Below are 20632 nucleotides of genomic sequence, written 5' to 3' on the forward strand. Positions count from 1 at the left end.
CAGGCAGGGCAGTACCACTCTAGACTGTGTTGACACGCCAGCCACTTCACTGCGATATGTGAGCTATTTGTAACAAATGATTCATATATATATATAACTCAGAAATCACAATAGAGTGATGCATCAAATGAACAAATCCTCAAGGGCCGTGACGAGGATTCGAACCTACGTCCGAGAGCATCCTAGACCTTGCCTGAATCGATTGAGCTACGACATGGTATAAGAATTGCAACCAGAAATTCTACTCAAGTAGAATTTCTGGTTGGAATTCTTATACCATGTCGTAACTCAGTCGATCAAGGCAGCGTCTGGGATGCTCGGATGCTCTCGGACGTAGGTTCGAATCCTCGTCACGGCCCTTGTGGATTTGTACATATAAATATATGTATATGCAGCCAACCTCACGAACCGCATTGCATTAACTTCGTGAATGTGTCTCAGTATTATGTTAGTTTTCATGTTTCAAGAGTTATGTGTGTTAATAATATATAAATTCATTCATAAAATGTTTATTGTTTACTATATAGACAATAGTTGTGACTATTTAGTAACTAAAATAGTCATTCGAATAAATATTTATAATACAGTAGAGGCGTCGTTTGGTTTGGTGTTGGGCTTTACGCCTATTTTAAAATGGAGTTCCATAGGCAGCGGAGGGAGCAGATGGAGCAACATATCCGTTGCTGGCACCATTCCCATTCACACCGTTGCCATTGACACCATTGCCGTTACCGGCACCATTTCCATTTCTTCCATTGCCGTTGGATCTGTAACCATTGCTACCATTACTTCCATTTGCGCCATTTCCGTTCCTTCCGTTTCCGTTGGCTCCGTTGCCATTTCCATAACTGCCACCGTTACCATTACCGTTGCCAATGCCGTTGGTGGCGGGACCATAACCATAGCCAACGTCTGGGACGACGCCGATGAGTTCGTTGACGGAGTAGAAGTTCTCAGCCTGGGAACAGTCAACGTTGAACCACCAGTCGCACACCAGGTACTGCTGGTTGAAGATGGTACCGTTGGGGCACAGGAAGGAGTCCTTCTGGCGTCTGACGGCGCGGTCCTGGCAAATGTGGAACACCTGGCAACGGGCCTCAGGGTCGGTATCGGCGTAATAGCCAGCCACTGCCTGGGCGTCACAGGAGAAGTCAGTGTCTGGTGGAGAAGCCAAGACAGGGTAGTCTTCCCCGGGGACGCCACCACCGGGGATGTTCTCCTGCAGAGCAACCAGCTCGGCATCTAGTCCATAGGAACCTGTCGGGGGACCGTACCTGTTACTTGGGGGAGCTGAGTATCCATTGCTTGGTGCAGCTCCGAACCCGTTGCTTGAAGTTTGTCCAAACCCATTGCCTGAGGCTGCACCGTTTCCATTCCTTGCATGAGTTCCGAAACCATTGCTTCCGGGGGCTGTGTAACCATTGCTTGGGGCTCCATTAGAGGCGCCAAACCCGTTACCAAAACCTCCATTTGGGGCTCCGTAACTATTTGAAGGTCGCTTGTCAGCGATGGACAATCCCAGCAGGGCTGTAAGAAACATAATATTGTTAATAACAATTTTGATGTGAAACATTCTTACGAAATTCCCTTTACATTCCAAAAATCATTATAGCAAGAATGATCACTGCAATGAAGTTATTCTATATTTACCAACGAACAGAAGAACCTTCATTGTTGTCGGTCAGCAGATGAACTAGAGAGAGTGAGAGTAGTACAGAAGAGTCAGCCACAGGAGGAGCTGCTGGAGTATGATGCTAGATGATGCTAGTCCGACCTTTATACCCGAGCGCTCACCAAGCTCCGCCAACAAAAAAAGTTATCTCCGCCCTTCCCTCGACCCCACATATCGCCCTCTCACTCTTCCTCACGCTCTGAAATTTAGAAGGTCACTCAAAGAGGGAGTGTGGATTACTTCGCTGCCTTCCATGTTAATAGTAATTGTATCTCCTGAAGGTAATTCGTAAACCTTATCACTTTTATAATCAGATTGGATTGAAAAGGGGAAGAAAATAGTAAAAAGATTTTGAATATTACATTGAAAAATATTGATATGAAATATTATGAAGGAAAAATCACCCAAGCATTCCAGCAATAATTTTCAACAGCACCACATTCGCTTCTTAAGAGACGGTGTCCACTGCTCCTTGTGAATGGTCATATACAATATGAACAAACATTCACATCTTTCAAACTGCTTCCAGCCATCACTGTCCCCTTACAATATACCGTGTTTTGTCCGCACTCACTTCCTGCTGCCTAGTGAGGTGTTCACTCATAATTGATAAAAGACAGAAAAGCTTCAACGGTATGAAAAGCTTCAACTTCTTCAACCTACAGAACAGTTACAGCCCCGTGCCTGTGCCCGGTAAGTTCACTACGAGCTCACCATTGCCCGTGCTACTTGCAACTTAGTTCTCAGTAGCTGAATCTTAAACAACAACATCAACTGTATGTAATCAAAACACGTGAGCGTACTTTACAGTTCTTTGACTGGAGGTTCGAGGCAGGGTAGTACCACTCTGTACTTTGTTGACACTCCAGCCAACAGCCATGTTTCCCAGTGAGGACATTGGGAAACATGACATGAAGGAAAACCACGTCATCAGATTTCCTTCGTCAATCTGGCATTCTCGTGCCCTCACAGTCAGCTCATCCACAAACTCAGATAGTCATATTTTTTAATTAGCTTTATGAAGTGAAAATAAGAGTTCTGTAGCATATTTAGTTTTTATTTCCCCATAGTTTCTGTCCATAACTTACAGAAACAATGTTTTGCATGAATTTTCTTATAAATTGGCATTACTTCCAAAATCCTGAAATATTAATTTTTATGCTCGTTAATGTTCTATGATGAAAAATATAGTTTTCAGATAATTTGATTATATATCAATGATAATTAATATTTACAGTAAAATGCCATTTGTCATTATTACCGTTCTGTTGTTTTTGTTTAGTTCTTATTTTATCTGTTAACTGTTTCGTGAAACATGGATCTTCACTGTATCATTAAACACACACACGAAGTAGTGTGTGTTTAATGTATAAGTATATGAAGTAGATATAATATAGGAAAATACATTGGTTAGAAAGGCGGAGTCCAAGAGCTAATAGCTCGATTCTGCAGAAATAAATAGTAAATACACACACATCCACCCGTTCACTCAACAACTTGAACACTACTTATACTATACAACACTTATACTATACAACACTTATACAATACAACACTTATACTATATTAATTAAAGGTATTCCTGTATAATACCCTGTTGTCATGCCTGGAAACGTAATCTTCTTTTCCCATATGTCATTCGGTTTATATAACACGCCGTTATCCAGGAACGTAACTACAGTGTAATATTAGGATAGTCGGTTTAGGATTTTCAACATTTATGGTTATCGGGGATTGAACTTGGACCTGTAAAATACGAGGCTGACATTATTCCAATCATTCCAGGATGCTCACAGAAAGGAAGTACACACAAAGTCGCTCTTCGTCATAATATAGCCCTAGTACTATGCTGAATAAAGAAGACCTTGTGTCACACTCTGGGTCTTCTTTTATATATATACCGAGCCATAACGTGTACAGTTGGGTCTTGATTGTGTATACTCTACAGCATAGTTGATTTACAATGGATCTTGTTTTGATTAGAGTATTGTCAGTGCACTTGATTATGTTTTAAATATCCAGGATCAGTATTTATGTGTTATGTATTCTGTTGACATTGTGTATGATACACTTGCCCACGTCTTGGTTACACTTGACTTTATATTGGATACAAGTAACATAAAGATTCTTTTAAATGCACTTCAAATTATTTTGTATAAAAACAATTTTATATATTACATATATGCGAACAAGCCTGAATGGTCCCCAGGACTATATGCGACTGAAAACTCACACCCCAGAAGTGAATCGAACCCATACTGCCAGGAGCTACGCAACTGGTATCTACAGGACGCCTTAATCCGCTTGACCATCACGACCGGACATAAGGAAGTGATAGACGAAGCTATTTGAACCACTTCCCCGCCGGCACTCGGATGGTAATCTTGGGCATAGCATTTTATCAAATCACCTCATTCTTTGGGGCACACGTGAGGAACACAAATGCGAACAAGCCTGAATGGTCCCCAGGACTATATGCGACTGAAAATATCTAGAGAATATTACATATACTCTGGATACACTTCAAAATAGTTTAAATACAATTAAACTTGTTTGGCAAGGCAGACAAACAAGGATAACCAGCTACTACTGTTATGGCAGCCGAGCTGAAAGGCTGGACAGTAACGCCCTTCAGTATGTGACAAGTATTCAGTATACTGACCGCTTCTCGACTTTACGTAGTTTTGTTCAACAGGCTTTATAATACAGATGTGTTTTATTAAACAAATAAATTTAAGGTTCAGAACTTTTATTATATAATGACCATCTTTGACTAAACATAAAAATATAATTCTTATAAATATTTATACAAAAGTTAACTTAAGTCGAAGTTCGTTTCTGAGTCGAATCGTTGTAGCAGAGAGAAAGTCAAGTGACAGAAGACATGAGACAAAGAAGGACATTTTAAAATGGAGTTCCATAGGCAGCGGAGGGAGGAGATGGAGCAACATATCCGTTGCTGGCACCATTCCCATTCACACCGTTGCCATTGGCACCATTTCCGTTACCGACACCATTTCCATTACCGTTAGATCCGTAACCATTGTTACCGTTGCTTCCATTGGCGCCATTTCCGTTTCTTCCGTTACCGTTGGCTCCATTAGCATATCCGTTGTTGGCACCATTCCCATTCACACCGTTGCCATTGGCACCATTACCGTTTCCGGCTCCATTTCCATTGCCGTTAGATCCGTAACCATTGTTACCGTTGCTTCCATTGGCGCCATTTCCGTTTCTTCCGTTACCGTTGGCTCCATTAGCATATCCGTTGTTAGCACCATTCCCATTCACACCGTTGCCATTGACACCATTGCCGTTTACGGCACCATTTCCATTCCTTCCATTGCCGTTGGATCCGTAGCCATTATTACCGTTCCTTCCATTTCCATTTACGCCATTTCCGTTCCTTCCGTTACCGTTAGCTCCGTTGCCATTTCCATAACTGCCACCGTTACCATTACCGTTGCCAATGCCGTTGGTGGCGGGACCATAACCATAGCCAACGTCGGGGACGACGCCGATGAGTTCGTTGACGGAGTAGAAATTCTCAGCCTGGGAACAGTCAACGTTGAACCACCAGTCGCACACCAGGTACTGCTGGTTGAAGATGGTACCGTTGGGGCACAGGAAGGAGTCCTTCTGGCGTCTGACGGCGCGGTCCTGGCAAATGTGGAACACCTGGCAACGGGCCTCAGGGTCGGTATCGGCGTAATAGCCAGCCACTGCCTGGGCGTCACAGGAGAAGCCAGTGTCTGGTGGAGAAGCCAAGACAGGGTAGTCTTCCCCGGGGACGCCACCACCGGGGATGTTCTCCTGCAGAGCAACCAGCTCGGCATCTAGTCCATAGGAACCTGTCGGGGGACCGTACCTGTTACTTGGGGGAGCTGAGTATCCATTGCTTGGGGCAGCTCCGAACCCGTTGCTTGAGGTTTGTCCAAACCCATTGCCTGAGGCTGCACCGTTTCCATTACTTGCAGGTGTTCCGAAGCCATTGGTTCCTGGAGCTGTGTAACCATTGCTTGGGGCTCCAATAGAGGCGCCAAACCCATTACCAAAACCTCCATTTGGGGATCCGTAACTATTTGAAGGTCGCTTGTCAGCGATGGACAATCCCAGCAGGGCTGTAAAAGACATACAAATTACTTAAATAGTTTTAAATGGCAAATAGTCTTACGAAATTAACTCACCAACCCAAAAATTAATCTCTCTCTCTCTACATGAGAGATATGCAAGAATTAATTATCAGTGCAAAGAAGTTATACTTTATTTACCAACAAATAGTAGAACCTTCATAGTTGTCGGTCAGCAGACAAAGGATCTAGACAGATCAGTATAGAAGAGAGTCTGGTGGAATATGATGGTGGAACACGGTAGTCGAGCCTTTATACCCAAATGCTCACCAAGCTCCGCCCACCCAAAGTTATCTCCGCCCTTCCCTCGACCCGCTATAACCCTCCCCCTTCCCTCCCTCCCTTCCTCTCACTATTACTCCCCCATCTGAGCTTTGGAAGGTCACTCAACGAATGTGTGTGGATTACCTTGTTGGCTGGCTTCACAGATTAATATTTGTTGTATCCACTGAAGGTAACTAGTAAACCTTGTTACTCATTACCCTGTTATTACTAACCTCGTTTCCAATTCCATGGGATGGGAAGAAGCAGCTAAACTAGAAGCTTGAAACTAAAACAGTTGGATGAAACAATGTAACACCGAGGATACTGAAAGAGGCAGTGCAGGCCATTAGCGTGCCTATAGCAAAGATCGTTAATGAATCACTTATCAAAGGGAGAGTTGCCCAGTTGCTGGAAGAAGGCAAATGTGGTACCAATTATCAAGATAGGAGATAGGGAAGAGGCACTTAAATACAGACCAGTATCACTGACAAGCATCCCCTGCAAAATACATGAAAGAATAATCAGGATAAGACTGGTTAAATACAGAGAAAGTAAAATATGTAAATAAACATCAACATGGGTTCAGGGAAGGGAAATTATGTCTAACAAACGTTCTGGAATTCTATGATAGAGTAACAAGAATGAGGCAGGACAGAGAAGGATATGCAGCCTGCATATTTCTGGACTGCCAAAAAGCCTTTGATTCAGTACCGCACAGGAGACTGCTATACAAAATTGAGAGGCAGGCGGGAGTAAGCGGAAAGGCCCTAGTATGGGTAAGGAACTACCTAACAGGAAGGAACCAGAGAGTAACGATAAAGGGTGAAAAGTCGGACTGCCAAACCGTAACGAGTGGACTACCTCAAGGATCGGTGCTGGGATCAGTTCTATTTCTAATATACGTAAATGACATATCTTCAGAAGTAGAGTCCTATATGTCGATGTTCGCGGATGACGCAAATTAATGAAAAGTGTTGCGACAGATGAGGATTTTAGGATCCTCCAAGAGGACTTGAACAGGTTACAGAGATAGTCAGAGAAATGGCTACTGGAGTTCAACACGAGCAAATGTAAGTCTATGGAAACGGGATTAGGTGACAGGAGATCATAGGGACAGCACACAATGAATGGAAACTACCTACCTGTGAATATTCGAGAAAGAGACTTGGGAGTGGACATAACACCTAATCTAACTCCTGAGGCACATATAAATTGAATAATGACAGCAGCGTACTCTACATTGACAAAAGTTAGAATGTCGTTCAGAAACCTAAGTAAGAAGGCATTTAGGGTGCTTTACACTGCCTATGTGAGACCAGTCTTGAAGTATGCCGCCCCATCATGGAGTCCCCACCTGAAAAAACACATAAACTGGAAAAGGTTCAGAACTTTGCGACGAAGCTCGTCCCAGAGTTACGAGGGATGGGATATGAAGAGCGGCTGAAGGAACTGAATCTTAGGACACTAGAAAAAAGAAGGGAGAGGGGGGAATGATAGGAACGTATAAATTCCCCTTGAATACTCAGGGGAATTGACAAAGTGGAAATAGATGAAATGTTTACACGTAATATTAACAGAACGAGGGGACGTGGGTGGAAGCTGGAAACTCAGATGAGTCACAGAGATGTTTGGAAGTTTTCTTTTAGCGTGATAGTGGAAAATGGCGTGCACTTAAGGAGCAGGTTGCGGAAGCGAACTCAATTCATAATTTTAAAACTAGATATTACAGAGAATTGGGACAGGAGTCATTGCTGTAAACAACCGATGGCTAGAAAGACGGGATCCAAGAGTCAGTGCTCGATCCTGTAGGCACAAATAGGCGAGTACACACACATACATACTTTCCCACACCTATTCACACTCACACCTACTCTCTCCCACACCAACTAGCACCCACATTCACAGCCCAACCGTTTACATTGTACGGTAGAGTAACGGTATCGCTTCATGCAGCTCGGCGTTCAATCCCCGACCGTCCAAGTGGTTGGGCATCATTCCATTCCCCTGTTCCATCCCAAATCCTTACCCTGATCTCTTCCACGTGCTATGTTGTCGTTATGGTTTGGCGCTTTCTCCTGATAATTCCCTTCCCTTCCACTCTCACCCACATCTACTCATACCAACTCCATCTCTCACCTCATCCACACCTTTCACCCACAACAACTGCCACTCATCCACTCAGACACATGCACATTATTTTAAATAAAGTTTTTTCTGTATTACACCATATTGTGATGTGTTACCGTAATCCATTTGTTTCCATATTTTATTAAGCTTATATAAGTTCTCTTTATATAACACACCGTTTTCCAGAAACGTAACTACAGTTTTAGTCGATTACAGTTATAGTCGATAAGAGTCGACTATATATAATTGTCAACATATGTTTACTTACAAATATATATTTTGTCACTGCCTTGAGAAATCGTGGGATTGAACTCGGATCTATAAAATACGAGGCTGATGCCATCCATCCTTGCCAGGACGCTCACAGTAAGGAGGGACTCAGAAGGGCGCTCTTCCTTCTTGCAGACTCTATGTATTCTTCTGTGTACAATAAGTCTTATTTCGTGTGACGGGTGTTGTTTTATTCACATTAAGTCATGATGTGTTCAGTTGAGTCTGGATATTTTATTCTCTGCAACATTGTTAACCTACAACTGGTCTTGTTTTAAGACTGTTATTGGTGTACATATTCAAGTTGTGTAGATACACATCTTCATTATTGGATTTATGTATTAACTTAACCTTATATTGGATACACTTGACATTGTATAGGATACACTTGAGTTTGTATTGGATGCACTTGATCTCGTAATTGATACACTTGACTTAGTATTGTGTTCACTTGACATTGTATTAGAAAAATGTAATCTAAGAATACATTTATGCATTAACAAATTTTTTTACTCACTTGACCAAGTGTTTCATATATGTAATCTTGAATAATATACTTTAAACATTATTTTAAATTAAATTTCACTTTCTTTTTTCAACACTTGACCTTGCTTTGCATGAAGTTCGCCTTGTTATGGATAAAACAATCCTTGCATTACATGCACTTTAGTTACACTTCATTTGTATATATACAATTAGACTTGTTTGGCACGACAGACAAGCAAGGATAACCAGTTACTAGTGTTATGACAGCCAAGCTGAAAGGCTAGATAGTGACTCCGTTCAGTATATGGCAAATATTCAGTATACTGACCGCTTCCCGACTTTACGTAATTTTGTTCAACAGGCTTTATAATACAGATGTGTTTTATTAAACAAATAAATTCAGGATTCAGAACTTTTATTATATAATGACAATCTTTGACTAAACATAAAAATATAATTCTTATAAATATTTATACAAAAGTTAACTTAAGTCGAAGTTCGTTTCTGAATCGAATCGTTGTAGCAGAGAGAAAGTCAAGTGGCAAAAGACATGAGACAAAGAAGGACATTTTAAAATGGAGTTCCATAGGCAGCGGAGGGAGCAGATGGAGCAACATATCCGTTGCTGGCACCATTCCCATTCACACCGTTGCCATTGGCACCATTACCGTTACCGGCACCATTTCCATTGCCTATGGATCCGTAACCATTGTTACCGTTGCTTCCATTGGCGCCATATCCGTTTCTTCCGTTACCGTTGGCTCCATTAGCATATCCGTTGTTGGAACCATTCCCATTTACGCCGTTGCCATTGACACCATTACCGTTTACGGCACCATTTCCATTCTTTCCATTGCCGTTGGATCCGTAGCCATTATTACCGTTCCTTCCATTTCCATTAACGCCATTTCCGTTCCTTCCGTTTCCGTTGGCTCCGTTGCCATTTCCATAACTGCCACCGTTACCATTACCGTTGCCAATGCCGTTGGTGGCGGGACCATATCCATAGCCAACGTCGGGGACGACGCCGATGAGTTCGTTGACGGAGTAGAAGTTCTCAGCTTGGGAACAGTCAACGTTGAACCACCAGTCGCACACCAGGTACTGCTGGTTGAAGATGGTACCGTTGGGGCACAGGAAGGAGTCCTTCTGGCGTCTGACGGCGCGGTCCTGGCAAATGTGGAACACCTGGCAACGGGCCTCAGGGTCGGTATCGGCGTAATAGCCAGCCACTGCCTGGGCGTCACAGGAGAAGCCAGTGTCTGGTGGAGAAGCCAAGACAGGGTAGTCTTCCCCGGGGACGCCACCACCGGGGATGTTCTCCTGCAGAGCAACCAGCTCGGCATCTAGTCCATAGGAACTTGTCGGGGGACCGTACCTGTTACTTGGGGGAGCTGAGTATCCATTGCTTGGGGCAGCTCCGAACCCGTTGCTTGAGGTTTGTCCAAACCCATTGCCTGAGGCTGCACCGTTTCCATTACTTACAGGTGTTCCGAAGCCATTGGTTCCGGGGGCTGTGTAACCATTGGTTGGGGCTCCATTAGAGGCTCCAAACCCATTACCAAAACCTCCATTTGGGGCTCCGTAACTATTTGAAGGTCGCTTGTCAGCGATGGACAATCCCAGCAGGGCTGTAAAAGACATACAAATTACTTAAATAGTTTTAAATGGCAAATAGTCTTACGAAATTAACTCACCAACCCAAAAATTAATCTCTCTTTCTACATGAGAGAGATATGCAAGAATTAATTATCAGTGCAAAGAAGTTATACTTTACTTACCAACAAATAGTAGAACCTTCATAGTTGTCGGTCAGCAGACAAAGGATCTAGACAGATCAGTATAGAAGAGAGTCTGGTGGAATATGATGGTGGAACACGGTAGTCGAGCCTTTATACCCAAATGCTCACCAAGCTCCGCCCACCCAAAGTTATCTCCGCCCTTCCCTCGACCCGCTATAACCCTCCCCCTTCCCTCCCTCCCTTCCTCTCACTATTACTCCCCCATCTGAGCTTTGGAAGGTCACTCAACGAATGTGTGTGGATTACCTTGTTGGCTGGCTTCACAGATTAATATTTGTTGTATCCACTGAAGGTAACTAGTAAACCTTGTTACTCATTACCCTGTTATTACTAACCTCGTTTCCAATTCCATGGGATGGGAAGAAGCAGCTAAACTAGAAGCTTGAAACTAAAACAGTTGGATCAAACAATGTATCATCGAGTATACTGAAAGAGGCAGCGCAGGCCATCAGCGTGCCTATAGCAAAGATCGTTAATGAATCACTTATGAAGAGAGAGTTGCCCAATTACTGGTAGAAGCCCAGTGTGGTACCAATTATCAAGAAAGGAGATAGGGAAGAGGCACTTAAATACAGACCAGTATCACTGACAAATATTCCCTGCAAAGTACTTGAGAGAATAATCAGGATAAGACTGGTTACATTCAGAGAAAATTAGGTATGTAAATAAACATCAACATGGGTTCAGGGAAGGGAAATCATGCCTAACAAACCTTCTGGGATTCTATGAGAGAATAACAAGAATGAGGCAGGACAGAGAAGGATATGCAGACTGCATATTTCTGGACTGCCAAAAAGCTTTTGATTCAGTACCGCACAGGAGACTGCTATACAAAATTGAGAGGCAGGCGGAAGTAAGCGGAAAGGTTTTAGCATGGGTAAGGAACTACCTAACAGGAAGGAACCAGAGAGTAACGATAAAGGGTGAAAAGTCGGACTGGCAAATCGTAACGAGTGGAGTACCTCAAGGATCGGTGCTGGGACCAGTTCTATTTCTAATATACGTAAATGACATATCTACAGGAGTAGAGTCCTATATGTTGATGTTCGCGGATGACGCAAAATTAATGAGAAGTGCTGTGACAGATGAGGATTTTAGGATCCTCCAAGAGGACTTGAACAGGTTGCAGAGATGGTAAGAGAAATGGCTACTAGCGCTCAACACGAGCAAATGTAAGTTTATGGAAATGGGATTAGGTGACAGGAGATCATAGGGACAGTACACAATGAAGGGAAACTACTTACCTGTGAATATTCGAGAAAGAGGTTTGGGAGTGGACGTAACACCTAATCTAACTCCTGAAGCACATATAAATAGGATAACGACAGCAGCGTACTCTACACTGGCAAAAGTTATATTGTCGTCCAGAAACCTAAGTAAGAAGGCATTTAGGGTGCTTTACACTGCCTATGTGAGACCAGTCTTGAAGTATGCCGCCCCATCATGGAGTCCCCACTGAAGAAACACATAAGGAAACTGGAAAAGGTTCAGAAGTTTGCGACGAGGCTCGTCCCAGAGTTACGAGGGATGGGATATGAAGAGCGGCTGAAGGAACTGAATCTTACGACACTAGAAAAAAGAAGGGAGAGGGGGAAATGATAGGAACGTATAAAATACTCAGGGGAATTGACAAAGTGGAAATAGATGAAATGTTCACACGTAGTATTAACAGAACGAGGGGACATGGGTGGAAGCTGGAAACTCAGATGAGTCACAGAGATGTTAGGAAGTTTTCTTTTAGCGTGATAGGGGAAAATGGCGTGCACTTAAGGAGCAGATGGTGGAAGCAAACTCTATTCATAATTTTAAAACTAGATATTACAGAGAATTGGGACAGGAATCATTGCTGTAAACAACCGATGGCTAGAAAGACGGGATCCAAGAGTCAATGCTCGATCCTGTAGGCACAAATAGGTGAGTACACATACACACATACTTTCCCACACCTATTCACACTCACACCTACTCTCTCCCACACCAACTAGCACCCACATTCACAGCCCAACCATTAAGACTGGACAGTAAAGTGACGGTCTCGTTTCATGCAGCTCGGCGTTCAATCCCCGACCGTCCAAGTGGTTGGGCACCATTCCATCCCCCTGTTCCATCCCAAATCCTTACTTTGATCTCTTCCACCTGCTATATAGTTGTAATGGTTTGGCGCTTTCTCCTGATAATTCCCTTCCCTTCCACTCTCGCCAACATCTACTCATACCAACTCCATCTCTCACCTCATCCACACCTACTTTCACCCACAACAACTGCCACTCATCCACTCAGACCCATGCACGTTATTTTAAATAAAGGTTTTTCTGTATTACACCATATTGTGATGTGTTACCGTAATCCATTTGTTTCCATATTTTATTAAGCTTATATAAGTTCTCTTTATATAACACACTGTTTTCCAGAAACGTAACTACAGTTTTAGTTGATTACAGTTATAGTCGATAAGAGTCGACTATATATAATTGTCAACATATATTTACTTACAAATATATATTTTGTCACTGCCTTGAGAAATCGTGGGATTGAACTCGGATCTATAAAATACGATGCTGATGCCATCCATCCTTGCCAGGACGCTCACAGTAAGGAGGGACTCAGAAGGGCGCTCTTCCTTCTTACAGACTCTATGTATTCTTCTGTGTACAATAAGTCTTATTTCGTGTGATGGGTGTTGTTTTATTCACATTAAGTCATGATGTGTTCAGTTGAGTCTTGATATTTTATTTTCTGCAACATTGTTAACCTACAACTGGTCTTGTTTTAAGACTGTTATTGGTGTACATATTCAAGTTGTCCATATACACATCTTCATTATTGGATTTATGTATTAACTTGACCTTATATTGGATACACTTGACATTATATAGGATACCCTTGAGTTTGTATTGGATTCACTTCATCTCGTAATTGATACACTTGATCTCGTAATTGATACACTTGACTTAGTATTGTGTTCACTTGACATTGTATTAGAAAAATGTAATCTAAGAATACATTTATGCATTAACAATTTTTTTTACTCACTTGACCAAGTGTTTGATATATGTAATCTTGAATATTATACCTTAAACAGTATTTTAAATTCAATTTCATTTTCTTTTTTCAACACTTGACCTTGCTTTGCATGAAGTTCGCCTTGTTATGGATAAAACAATCCTTGCATGACATACACTTTAGTTACACTTCATTTGTATATATACAATTAGACTTGTTTGGCACGACAGACAAGCAAGGATAACCAGTTACTAGTGTTATGACAGCCAAGCTGAAAGGCTAGACAATAACTCCGTTCAGTATATGGCAAATATTCAGTATACTGACCGCTTCCCGACTATATGTAGTTTTGTTCAACAGGCTTTATAATACAGATGTGTTTTATTAAAAAATAAATTCAGGATTCAAAATTTTTATTATATAATTAATGACAATCTTTGACTAAACATAAAAATATAATTCTTATAAATATTTATACAAAAGTTAGCTTAAGTCGACGTTCGTTTCTGAGTCGAATCGTTGTAGCAGAGAGAAAGTCAAGTGACAGAAGACATGAGACAAAGAAGGACATTTTAAAATGGAGTTCCATAGGCAGCGGAGGGAGCAGATGGAGCAACATATCCGTTGCTGGCACCATTCCCATTCACACCGTTGCCATTGGCACCATTACCGTTACCGGCACCATTTCCATTGGATCCGTAACCATTGTTACCGTTGCTTCCATTGGCGCCATTTCCGTTCCTTCCATTTGCGCCATTTCCGTTCCTTCCGTTTCCGTTGGCTCCATTGCCATTTCCATAACTGCCACCGTTACCATTACCGTTGCCAATGCCGTTGGTGGCGGGACCATAACCATAGCCAACGTCGGGGACGACGCCGATGAGTTCGTTGACGGAGTAGAAGTTCTCAGCCTGGGAACAGTCAACGTTGAACCACCAGTCGCACACCAGGTACTGCTGGTTGAAGATGGTACCGTTGGGGCACAGGAAGGAGTCCTTCTGGCGTCTGACGGCGCGGTCCTGGCAAATGTGGAACACCTGGCAACGGGCCTCAGGGTCGGTATCGGCGTAATAACCAGCCACTGCCTGGGCATCACAGGAGAAGCCAGTGTCTGGAGGAGAAGCCAAGACAGGGTAATCTTCCCCGGGGACGCCACCACCGGGGATGTTCTCCTGCAGAGCAACCAGCTCGGCATCTAGTCCATAGGAACCTGTCGGGGGACCGTACCTGTTACTTGGGGGAGCTGAGTATCCATTGCTTGGGGCGGCTCCGAACCCGTTGCTTGAAGTTTGTCCAAATCCATTACTTACGGAAGCTCCATTTCCATTACTTGTAGGTGCTCCAAAGCCATTGGTTCCTGGAGCTGTGTATCCATTGCTTGGGGCTCCATTAGAGGCGCCAAAGCCGTTACCAAAACCTCCATTTGGGGCTCCGTAACTATTTGAAGGTCGCTTGTCAGCGATGGACAATCCCAGCAGGGCTGTAATGGACGTAAATGCAACTTATAACAGTTTAAAATAGCAATAGTCTTGCAAAATTAACTTGCCATGCCAAAATCAGATTATATCAAGACTTATTACTGCAATGAATTTAAGTTGTATTTACCAACGAATAGGAGAACCTTCATGTTATCGGTCAGCAGAAAGTTGAAGTACAGAGAGAAATATAAAACAGAGTTAACCAGAGAAGGAGCTGCTGGAATATGATGCTGGAGGTCGCTTTTCCAGCTTTTATACCCGGGCGCTCACCAAGCTCCGCCCACTCAAAGTTATCTCCTCCCTCCCTTCCTTGCCCGCCCTCGCCCACTCCTCTCTCTCGTGATCTGAATTTCGGAAAGTAACTCGGAAGGTCATTCGAAGTAGAAGTGTGCATTACTTTTTCGGCTTCTTTTATATTAATTTATTTTAACCATTTATGTTAATTTGTTTATCAAACACTATTATATATTAACAACATATAAATTGTGGCAACATTGCATGATGGAAAACACAAATATTTAAAAGGTAAATTGCATAATTGTGAGAACTGTTGAACATTTAACAGTAAAATGCAATTTACAATGTTAGTAAATCTGTTCTAGTCTTTTATACAGATTTCAATTTCTTTTATTTGACATAGTAACAATACAGTATATATTTAAAAGCATTTGATCAAACTGAACAATTTTCCGTGCTTGCTAAACTCTGGTTTTCCAGCAGTCACCTGGATAGTTAGTAATGGAACAACACAATACGTGGCTACATGTGGATGCTATAACAAATATTGTGATTCCTCAAGTATGCAGTGTAGTATCTAAGACAGATAGTGCGCTGATACTTCTAAGTTGTAATTAAACTTAACATCCTTTGTTAGAATAATATTATAACAATTAAATTTAAGAATTTCTAGTGAGGATTAATATCGTTTAACTAATACGATATTGATATAACATGACAGATAAATGAACTTACCTTTAAGTTGTAATGTTACTGGACGCATGTAAGCTAAAATAATTTAACGTAACCTAACATAATATTTATTTACCAACTATTTATAACAAGGAATATCTGAATATTTTTAACAACTAATATTAATTTAATGATATAATGAGAAAAAATAAATATAATAAAAATAAAATTTATTAAGCTAGTTAATAATATCGTTAACAAATTGTCTCATCAAATAAAATGATAATATTTGACAAGATTACAGCCATAAGATGGTAACGGCCAGTGGTCTAAGGGTTCAAATCCCAACCTCGACAGAACGAACAATTTGGCAGGGTTTCCTTTCATCTCATGCAACTGTTACCTTACCACTAAATATGGACCATAACGTTACAAAGCTGTAGAGGGCTGCACCCTGCGGAAAATCAGTAATTTTCCTAGTAGTTAGATATATATACATACACCCACACACCACACACAAGATACAGTCACCCCATGAGGAGTGACTGGGAACCAATCCATAACTCCCCTACCCCCTATTAGTCCAGCAGCAAATGCGGGCCTGGAAGTAAACCGATTGGAGGATATAGTTCTAGGGAAAGCTTGTAGGGTAATGCGAACAACTTGTCCTCTCAATGGCTACATTATATTTTGACACATAAATTTCCAACAGCCACAATATATCACAGCGGCTTGCTAAATTGACGGCCTGTCAAGTTTTTTATTCGTGGGTCCTCAGTTAGATTAGGTTAGGGTTTTACAATTTAGTACATCATTTTTGTAACGTTGTGATGGGTCAAGAGGGCGGGCTGTGCCATGAGCTACGGGAAGGGAAAGCTCTCAGCCTGCTAACTGGAGGCAGAACGCATCTATTACTGTACCCACCGGCGCATAGAAAAAAGTTTTCCCATGAACATAGCAAAACGAGTTATGGTGTTTCCTCAGAGCCTTGTAAATAATTGTTATTATTTTGTTTAAAAAATGCACGTGTAGGTGTATTTGGAAGTTTGAGAGGCAATTTGAGTCATATGAACTAACTACTGCAGTGAACGAACAATTTAAATTGGAGTGTGAGGTTCGACTGAACCTTAAGTGGTGCTGATTAATTTCTCTGCTGCTATGTATGCTTGGCGAGAATATTCAGTTGTTTAAACATGTCTATAAAGAGTGAAAATGATAATATAATGATGTCAAGGAGGACAAGGTGTTGGTGCCGAGCATGAAGTGGTCGAGGGAGAGGTCCCTCTGTTTTTAACATACTATTCTTAATATTGTATTGTAGACTATATAAAATCTTCATACGTTAGAGCAATAGGTGGTAGGACCAGAGGCAGTAGGTCGCTTTTAATGGCGCAACACAATCTGATGACGGCTGCAGTTAATACCTGGGCCGCCACTCCCGCTAATCTGCCATTTCACCTTGAACTGCTACTTGGTTGAATATTAAGTGGCTGTCTGACAGCTCCATTGCTTCTCGTGCACGCAACAATGTTATAATTAGTTAATTTGTGTTGGTTTATATTTTATCCATTCGAGCCTAAAGTCATTAGCGCGCCCAGGTAAGGCGCGCTAATGCCTCTCAGGACCTGCCGGCCACTCTTAACTCTGACTTGAATTGTACCTTGTTATATATATATATATATATATATATATATATATATATATATATATATATATATATATATATATATATATATATATATATATATATATATATATATATATTGTATATACTTATTAGGTACTTATTTACTGCTAGGTGAACAGGAGCATCAGGGTTAAAGAAACTATGTCCATTTGTTTCCGCCTCCGCCGGGAATCGAACCCGGATACTTAGGACTACGACTCCCGAGGGCTGTCCACTCAGCCTCGAGGCCCATTCATAGCCTTGTTTTATATAGTGTGTGTGTGTGTGTGTGTGTGTGTGTGTGTGTGTGTGTGTGTGTGTGTGTGTGTGTGTGTGTGTGTGTGTGTGTGTGTGTGTGTGTGTGTAAATATATTTACACAAGACGGGGTACTCGACGATGGCGGAATGGACCTAGTGATCGGGTTGACCCCAAAAGATGGCACTAATTAAGTGTTGGGCCTATAGGTCACGTGTTTGAGGAATTACACTAGTAATTACACTTGAGGCATTACACTACACTGGTAACTGAGGCTTGCGGGTGGAGGCCACCATCCTGAGCCCCGAGTGGAGCCTCCGGCCAAAGTAAGATAGAATTTTTGTTGACACTTTTGCACACATCAGTACCCGATGCTTTACTATATGGTAAGAAAATAATTTTATTTAGATTTGTATTTCTTTTAGAATGTAAAGATCCGCCTAGTACCAGAGTCGCCAGAAGATTCACTGGGGGTCTCTATGGTACAGCTCCTTGCTCTACTCATTTGATTGCTGCCAACCCCAACCCAATTATGTTACCTTGAGGTTACCTTGAGGTGCTTCCGGGGCTTAGCGTCCCCGCGGCCCGGTCGTCGACCAGGCCTCCTGGTTGCCGGACTGATCAACCAGGCTGTTGGACGCGGCTGCTCGCAGCCTGACGTACGAGTCACAGCCTGGTTGATCAGGTATCCTTTGGAGGATATGTATGTTGAGAACATACATGAAACAATACCAGTAGAAAATTGAATAAGGCAAATCCTAAGCCTCCATCCTGGAATAGACAATCTAATTTATAAACAGAGATATTGAACTTTGTGTATAGATTGGTATTTATTGTGTTTTTACTACTCCTTGTTTTTTTATAGATTATTGTGTATGTATGCACATAATTTATTTAATGCTATTGTATTATTTTAGTGGATTTAATGTTTGAACAGTCTTTCACTCTACCGTATTATACACATTATTTTGGATATAGTCGATAGTGTTTTATATAAAATTTACATAACACTACTAACTTAATATTTTATTATTGCCTCAAAGGTTGAACAATGACGGTGTGTGGCAAGTAGCATAACTACTGACTATCTCTGTTTCAAGTAATTAAAAAAAAACTTGATACGTGAATTAATACAACTTAAATTCAGCATTGGAAACTTTATTATATATATTATATAGATAATCGTTGACAAATCAAACAAAATTATCATTTACATAAATATTTACAAAGAGGTAAGGTCAATTCATAGTTCGTTTCTGAGTCGAATCGTTGTAGCAGAGAGACAGTCAAGTGACAGAAGACATGAGACAAAGAAGGACATTTTAAAATGGAGTTCCGTAGGCAGCGGAGGGAGCAGATGGAACAACATATCCGTTGCTGGCACCATTCCCATTCACACCGTTGCCATTGGCACCATTACCGTTACCGGCTCCATTTCCATTGCCGTTGGATCCGTAACCATTGTTACCGTTACTTCCATTTGCGCCATTTCCGTTTCTTCCGTTACCGTTGGCACCATTAGCATATCCATTGCTGGCACCATTCCCATTCACACCGTTGCCATTGCCGTTACCGGCACCATTTCCATTTCTCCCATTGCCGTTGGACCCGTAACCATTGTTACCGTTCCTTCCATTTACGCCATTTCCGTTCCTTCCGTTTCCGTTGGCTCCGTTGCCATTTCCATAACTGCCACCGTTACCGTTACCGTTGCCAATGCCGTTGGTGGCGGGACCATAACCATAGCCAACGTCGGGGACGACGCCGATGAGTTCGTTGACGGAGTAGAAGTTCTCAGCCTGGGAACAGTCAACGTTGAACCACCAGTCGCACACCAGGTACTGCTGGTTGAAGATGGTACCGTTGGGGCACAGGAAGGAGTCCTTCTGACGTCTGACGGCACGGTCCTGGCAAATGTGGAACACCTGGCAACGGGCCTCAGGGTCGGTATCGGCGTAATAGCCAGCCACTGCCTGGGCGTCACAGGAGAAGTCAGTGTCTGGTGGAGAAGCCAAGACAGGGTAATCTTCCCCGGGGACGCCACCACCGGGGATGTTCTCCTGCAGAGCAACCAGCTCGGCATCTAGTCCATAGGAACCTGTCGGGGGACCGTACCTGTTACTTGGGGGAGCTGAGTATCCATTGCTTGGGGCAGCTCCGAACCCGTTGCTTGAGGTTTGTCCAAACCCATTACCTGAGGCTGCACCGTTTCCATTCCTTGCAGGAGTTCCGAAACCATTGGTTCCAGGAGCTGTGTAACCATTGCTTGGGGCTCCATTAGAGGCGCCAAATCCGTTACCAAAACCTCCATTTGGGGCTCCGTAACTATTTGAAGGTCGCTTGTCAGCGATGGACAATCCCAGCAGGGCTGTAAAAGACATACAAATTACTTATAGCAGTTTCAAAGCGCAATATTCTTGAAAATTTTGCGAAAAAATCAGGAAACAGGAGGATTTATCACTGCAATAAACTTATAATTGTTTACCCACGAACAGCAGAACCTTCATAGTTGTCTCGTCAGCAGAAAGATGAACTAGAGGGAGAGGAGTAAAGAACAGTCAACCAGAGA

The 20632-nt window shown here is 42.3% G+C and overlaps 5 protein-coding genes across 5 annotated transcripts in view; all 5 read right to left on the bottom strand.

Annotated features, from left to right (window-relative positions):
* Positions 1-570: 570 nt before the first annotated feature.
* On the bottom strand, positions 571-1974 carry LOC123745324 (eggshell protein 1-like). The gene is made up of 2 exons (XM_045725776.2): positions 1651-1974; positions 571-1527 (listed from the first exon to the last, which is right to left on the bottom strand). The coding sequence occupies exons 1-2, from the start codon at positions 1670-1672 to the stop codon at positions 629-631; spliced, it is 921 nt and encodes a 306-aa protein (XP_045581732.2). The 5' UTR covers positions 1673-1974; the 3' UTR covers positions 571-628.
* Positions 1975-4435: 2461 nt separating this feature from the next.
* Positions 4436-6075, bottom strand: LOC123745322 (pro-resilin-like). Its single transcript, XM_045725772.2, has 2 exons — positions 5944-6075; positions 4436-5793 (listed from the first exon to the last, which is right to left on the bottom strand). The coding sequence occupies exons 1-2, from the start codon at positions 5963-5965 to the stop codon at positions 4577-4579; spliced, it is 1239 nt and encodes a 412-aa protein (XP_045581728.2). The 5' UTR covers positions 5966-6075; the 3' UTR covers positions 4436-4576.
* Positions 6076-9347: 3272 nt separating this feature from the next.
* On the bottom strand, positions 9348-10828 carry LOC123745219 (pro-resilin-like). Its single transcript, XM_045725528.2, has 2 exons — positions 10731-10828; positions 9348-10580 (listed from the first exon to the last, which is right to left on the bottom strand). Exons 1-2 carry the CDS (start codon positions 10750-10752, stop codon positions 9520-9522), a joined length of 1083 nt encoding a protein of 360 aa, XP_045581484.2. The 5' UTR covers positions 10753-10828; the 3' UTR covers positions 9348-9519.
* Positions 10829-14150: 3322 nt separating this feature from the next.
* Positions 14151-15447, bottom strand: LOC138349494 (eggshell protein 1-like). The gene is made up of 2 exons (XM_045725770.2): positions 15360-15447; positions 14151-15234 (listed from the first exon to the last, which is right to left on the bottom strand). The coding sequence occupies exons 1-2, from the start codon at positions 15379-15381 to the stop codon at positions 14327-14329; spliced, it is 930 nt and encodes a 309-aa protein (XP_045581726.1). The 5' UTR covers positions 15382-15447; the 3' UTR covers positions 14151-14326.
* A 3758-nt stretch (positions 15448-19205) lies between these two features.
* The window catches only part of LOC123745320 (pro-resilin-like), a 1435-nt gene continuing 8 nt past the window's right edge, over positions 19206-20632 (bottom strand). The window contains exons 1-2 of the mRNA XM_045725767.2: positions 20549-20632; positions 19206-20431 (exon numbers count right to left, since the gene is read on the bottom strand). The exon at positions 20549-20632 is cut by the window's right edge and continues 8 nt beyond it. Of these exons, the coding sequence (XP_045581723.2) occupies positions 19386-20431; positions 20549-20570 (1068 nt within the window). The 5' untranslated portion in view covers positions 20571-20632 and the 3' untranslated portion in view covers positions 19206-19385. The remainder of the gene's footprint in view (positions 20432-20548) is intronic.

Source organism: Procambarus clarkii, chromosome 44 (assembly GCF_040958095.1).
Source record: "Procambarus clarkii isolate CNS0578487 chromosome 44, FALCON_Pclarkii_2.0, whole genome shotgun sequence".
Lineage (NCBI taxonomy): Eukaryota > Metazoa > Arthropoda > Malacostraca > Decapoda > Cambaridae > Procambarus > Procambarus clarkii.

Bases quoted from the DNA above. Each gene is read 5' to 3' on its own strand.
- LOC138349494 (XM_045725770.2), bottom strand. From the start codon at position 15,381: ATGAAGGTTCTCCTATTCGTTG. The intron at 15,235-15,359 runs GTAAATACAACT...CGTCCATTACAG, and splicing joins GAAGGTTCTCCTATTCGTTG to CCCTGCTGGGATTGTCCATC.
- LOC123745219 (XM_045725528.2), bottom strand. From the start codon at position 10,752: ATGAAGGTTCTACTATTTGTTG. The intron at 10,581-10,730 runs GTAAGTAAAGTA...TGTCTTTTACAG, and splicing joins GAAGGTTCTACTATTTGTTG to CCCTGCTGGGATTGTCCATC.
- LOC123745324 (XM_045725776.2), bottom strand. From the start codon at position 1,672: ATGAAGGTTCTTCTGTTCGTTG. The intron at 1,528-1,650 runs GTAAATATAGAA...TGTTTCTTACAG, and splicing joins GAAGGTTCTTCTGTTCGTTG to CCCTGCTGGGATTGTCCATC.
- LOC123745322 (XM_045725772.2), bottom strand. From the start codon at position 5,965: ATGAAGGTTCTACTATTTGTTG. The intron at 5,794-5,943 runs GTAAATAAAGTA...TGTCTTTTACAG, and splicing joins GAAGGTTCTACTATTTGTTG to CCCTGCTGGGATTGTCCATC.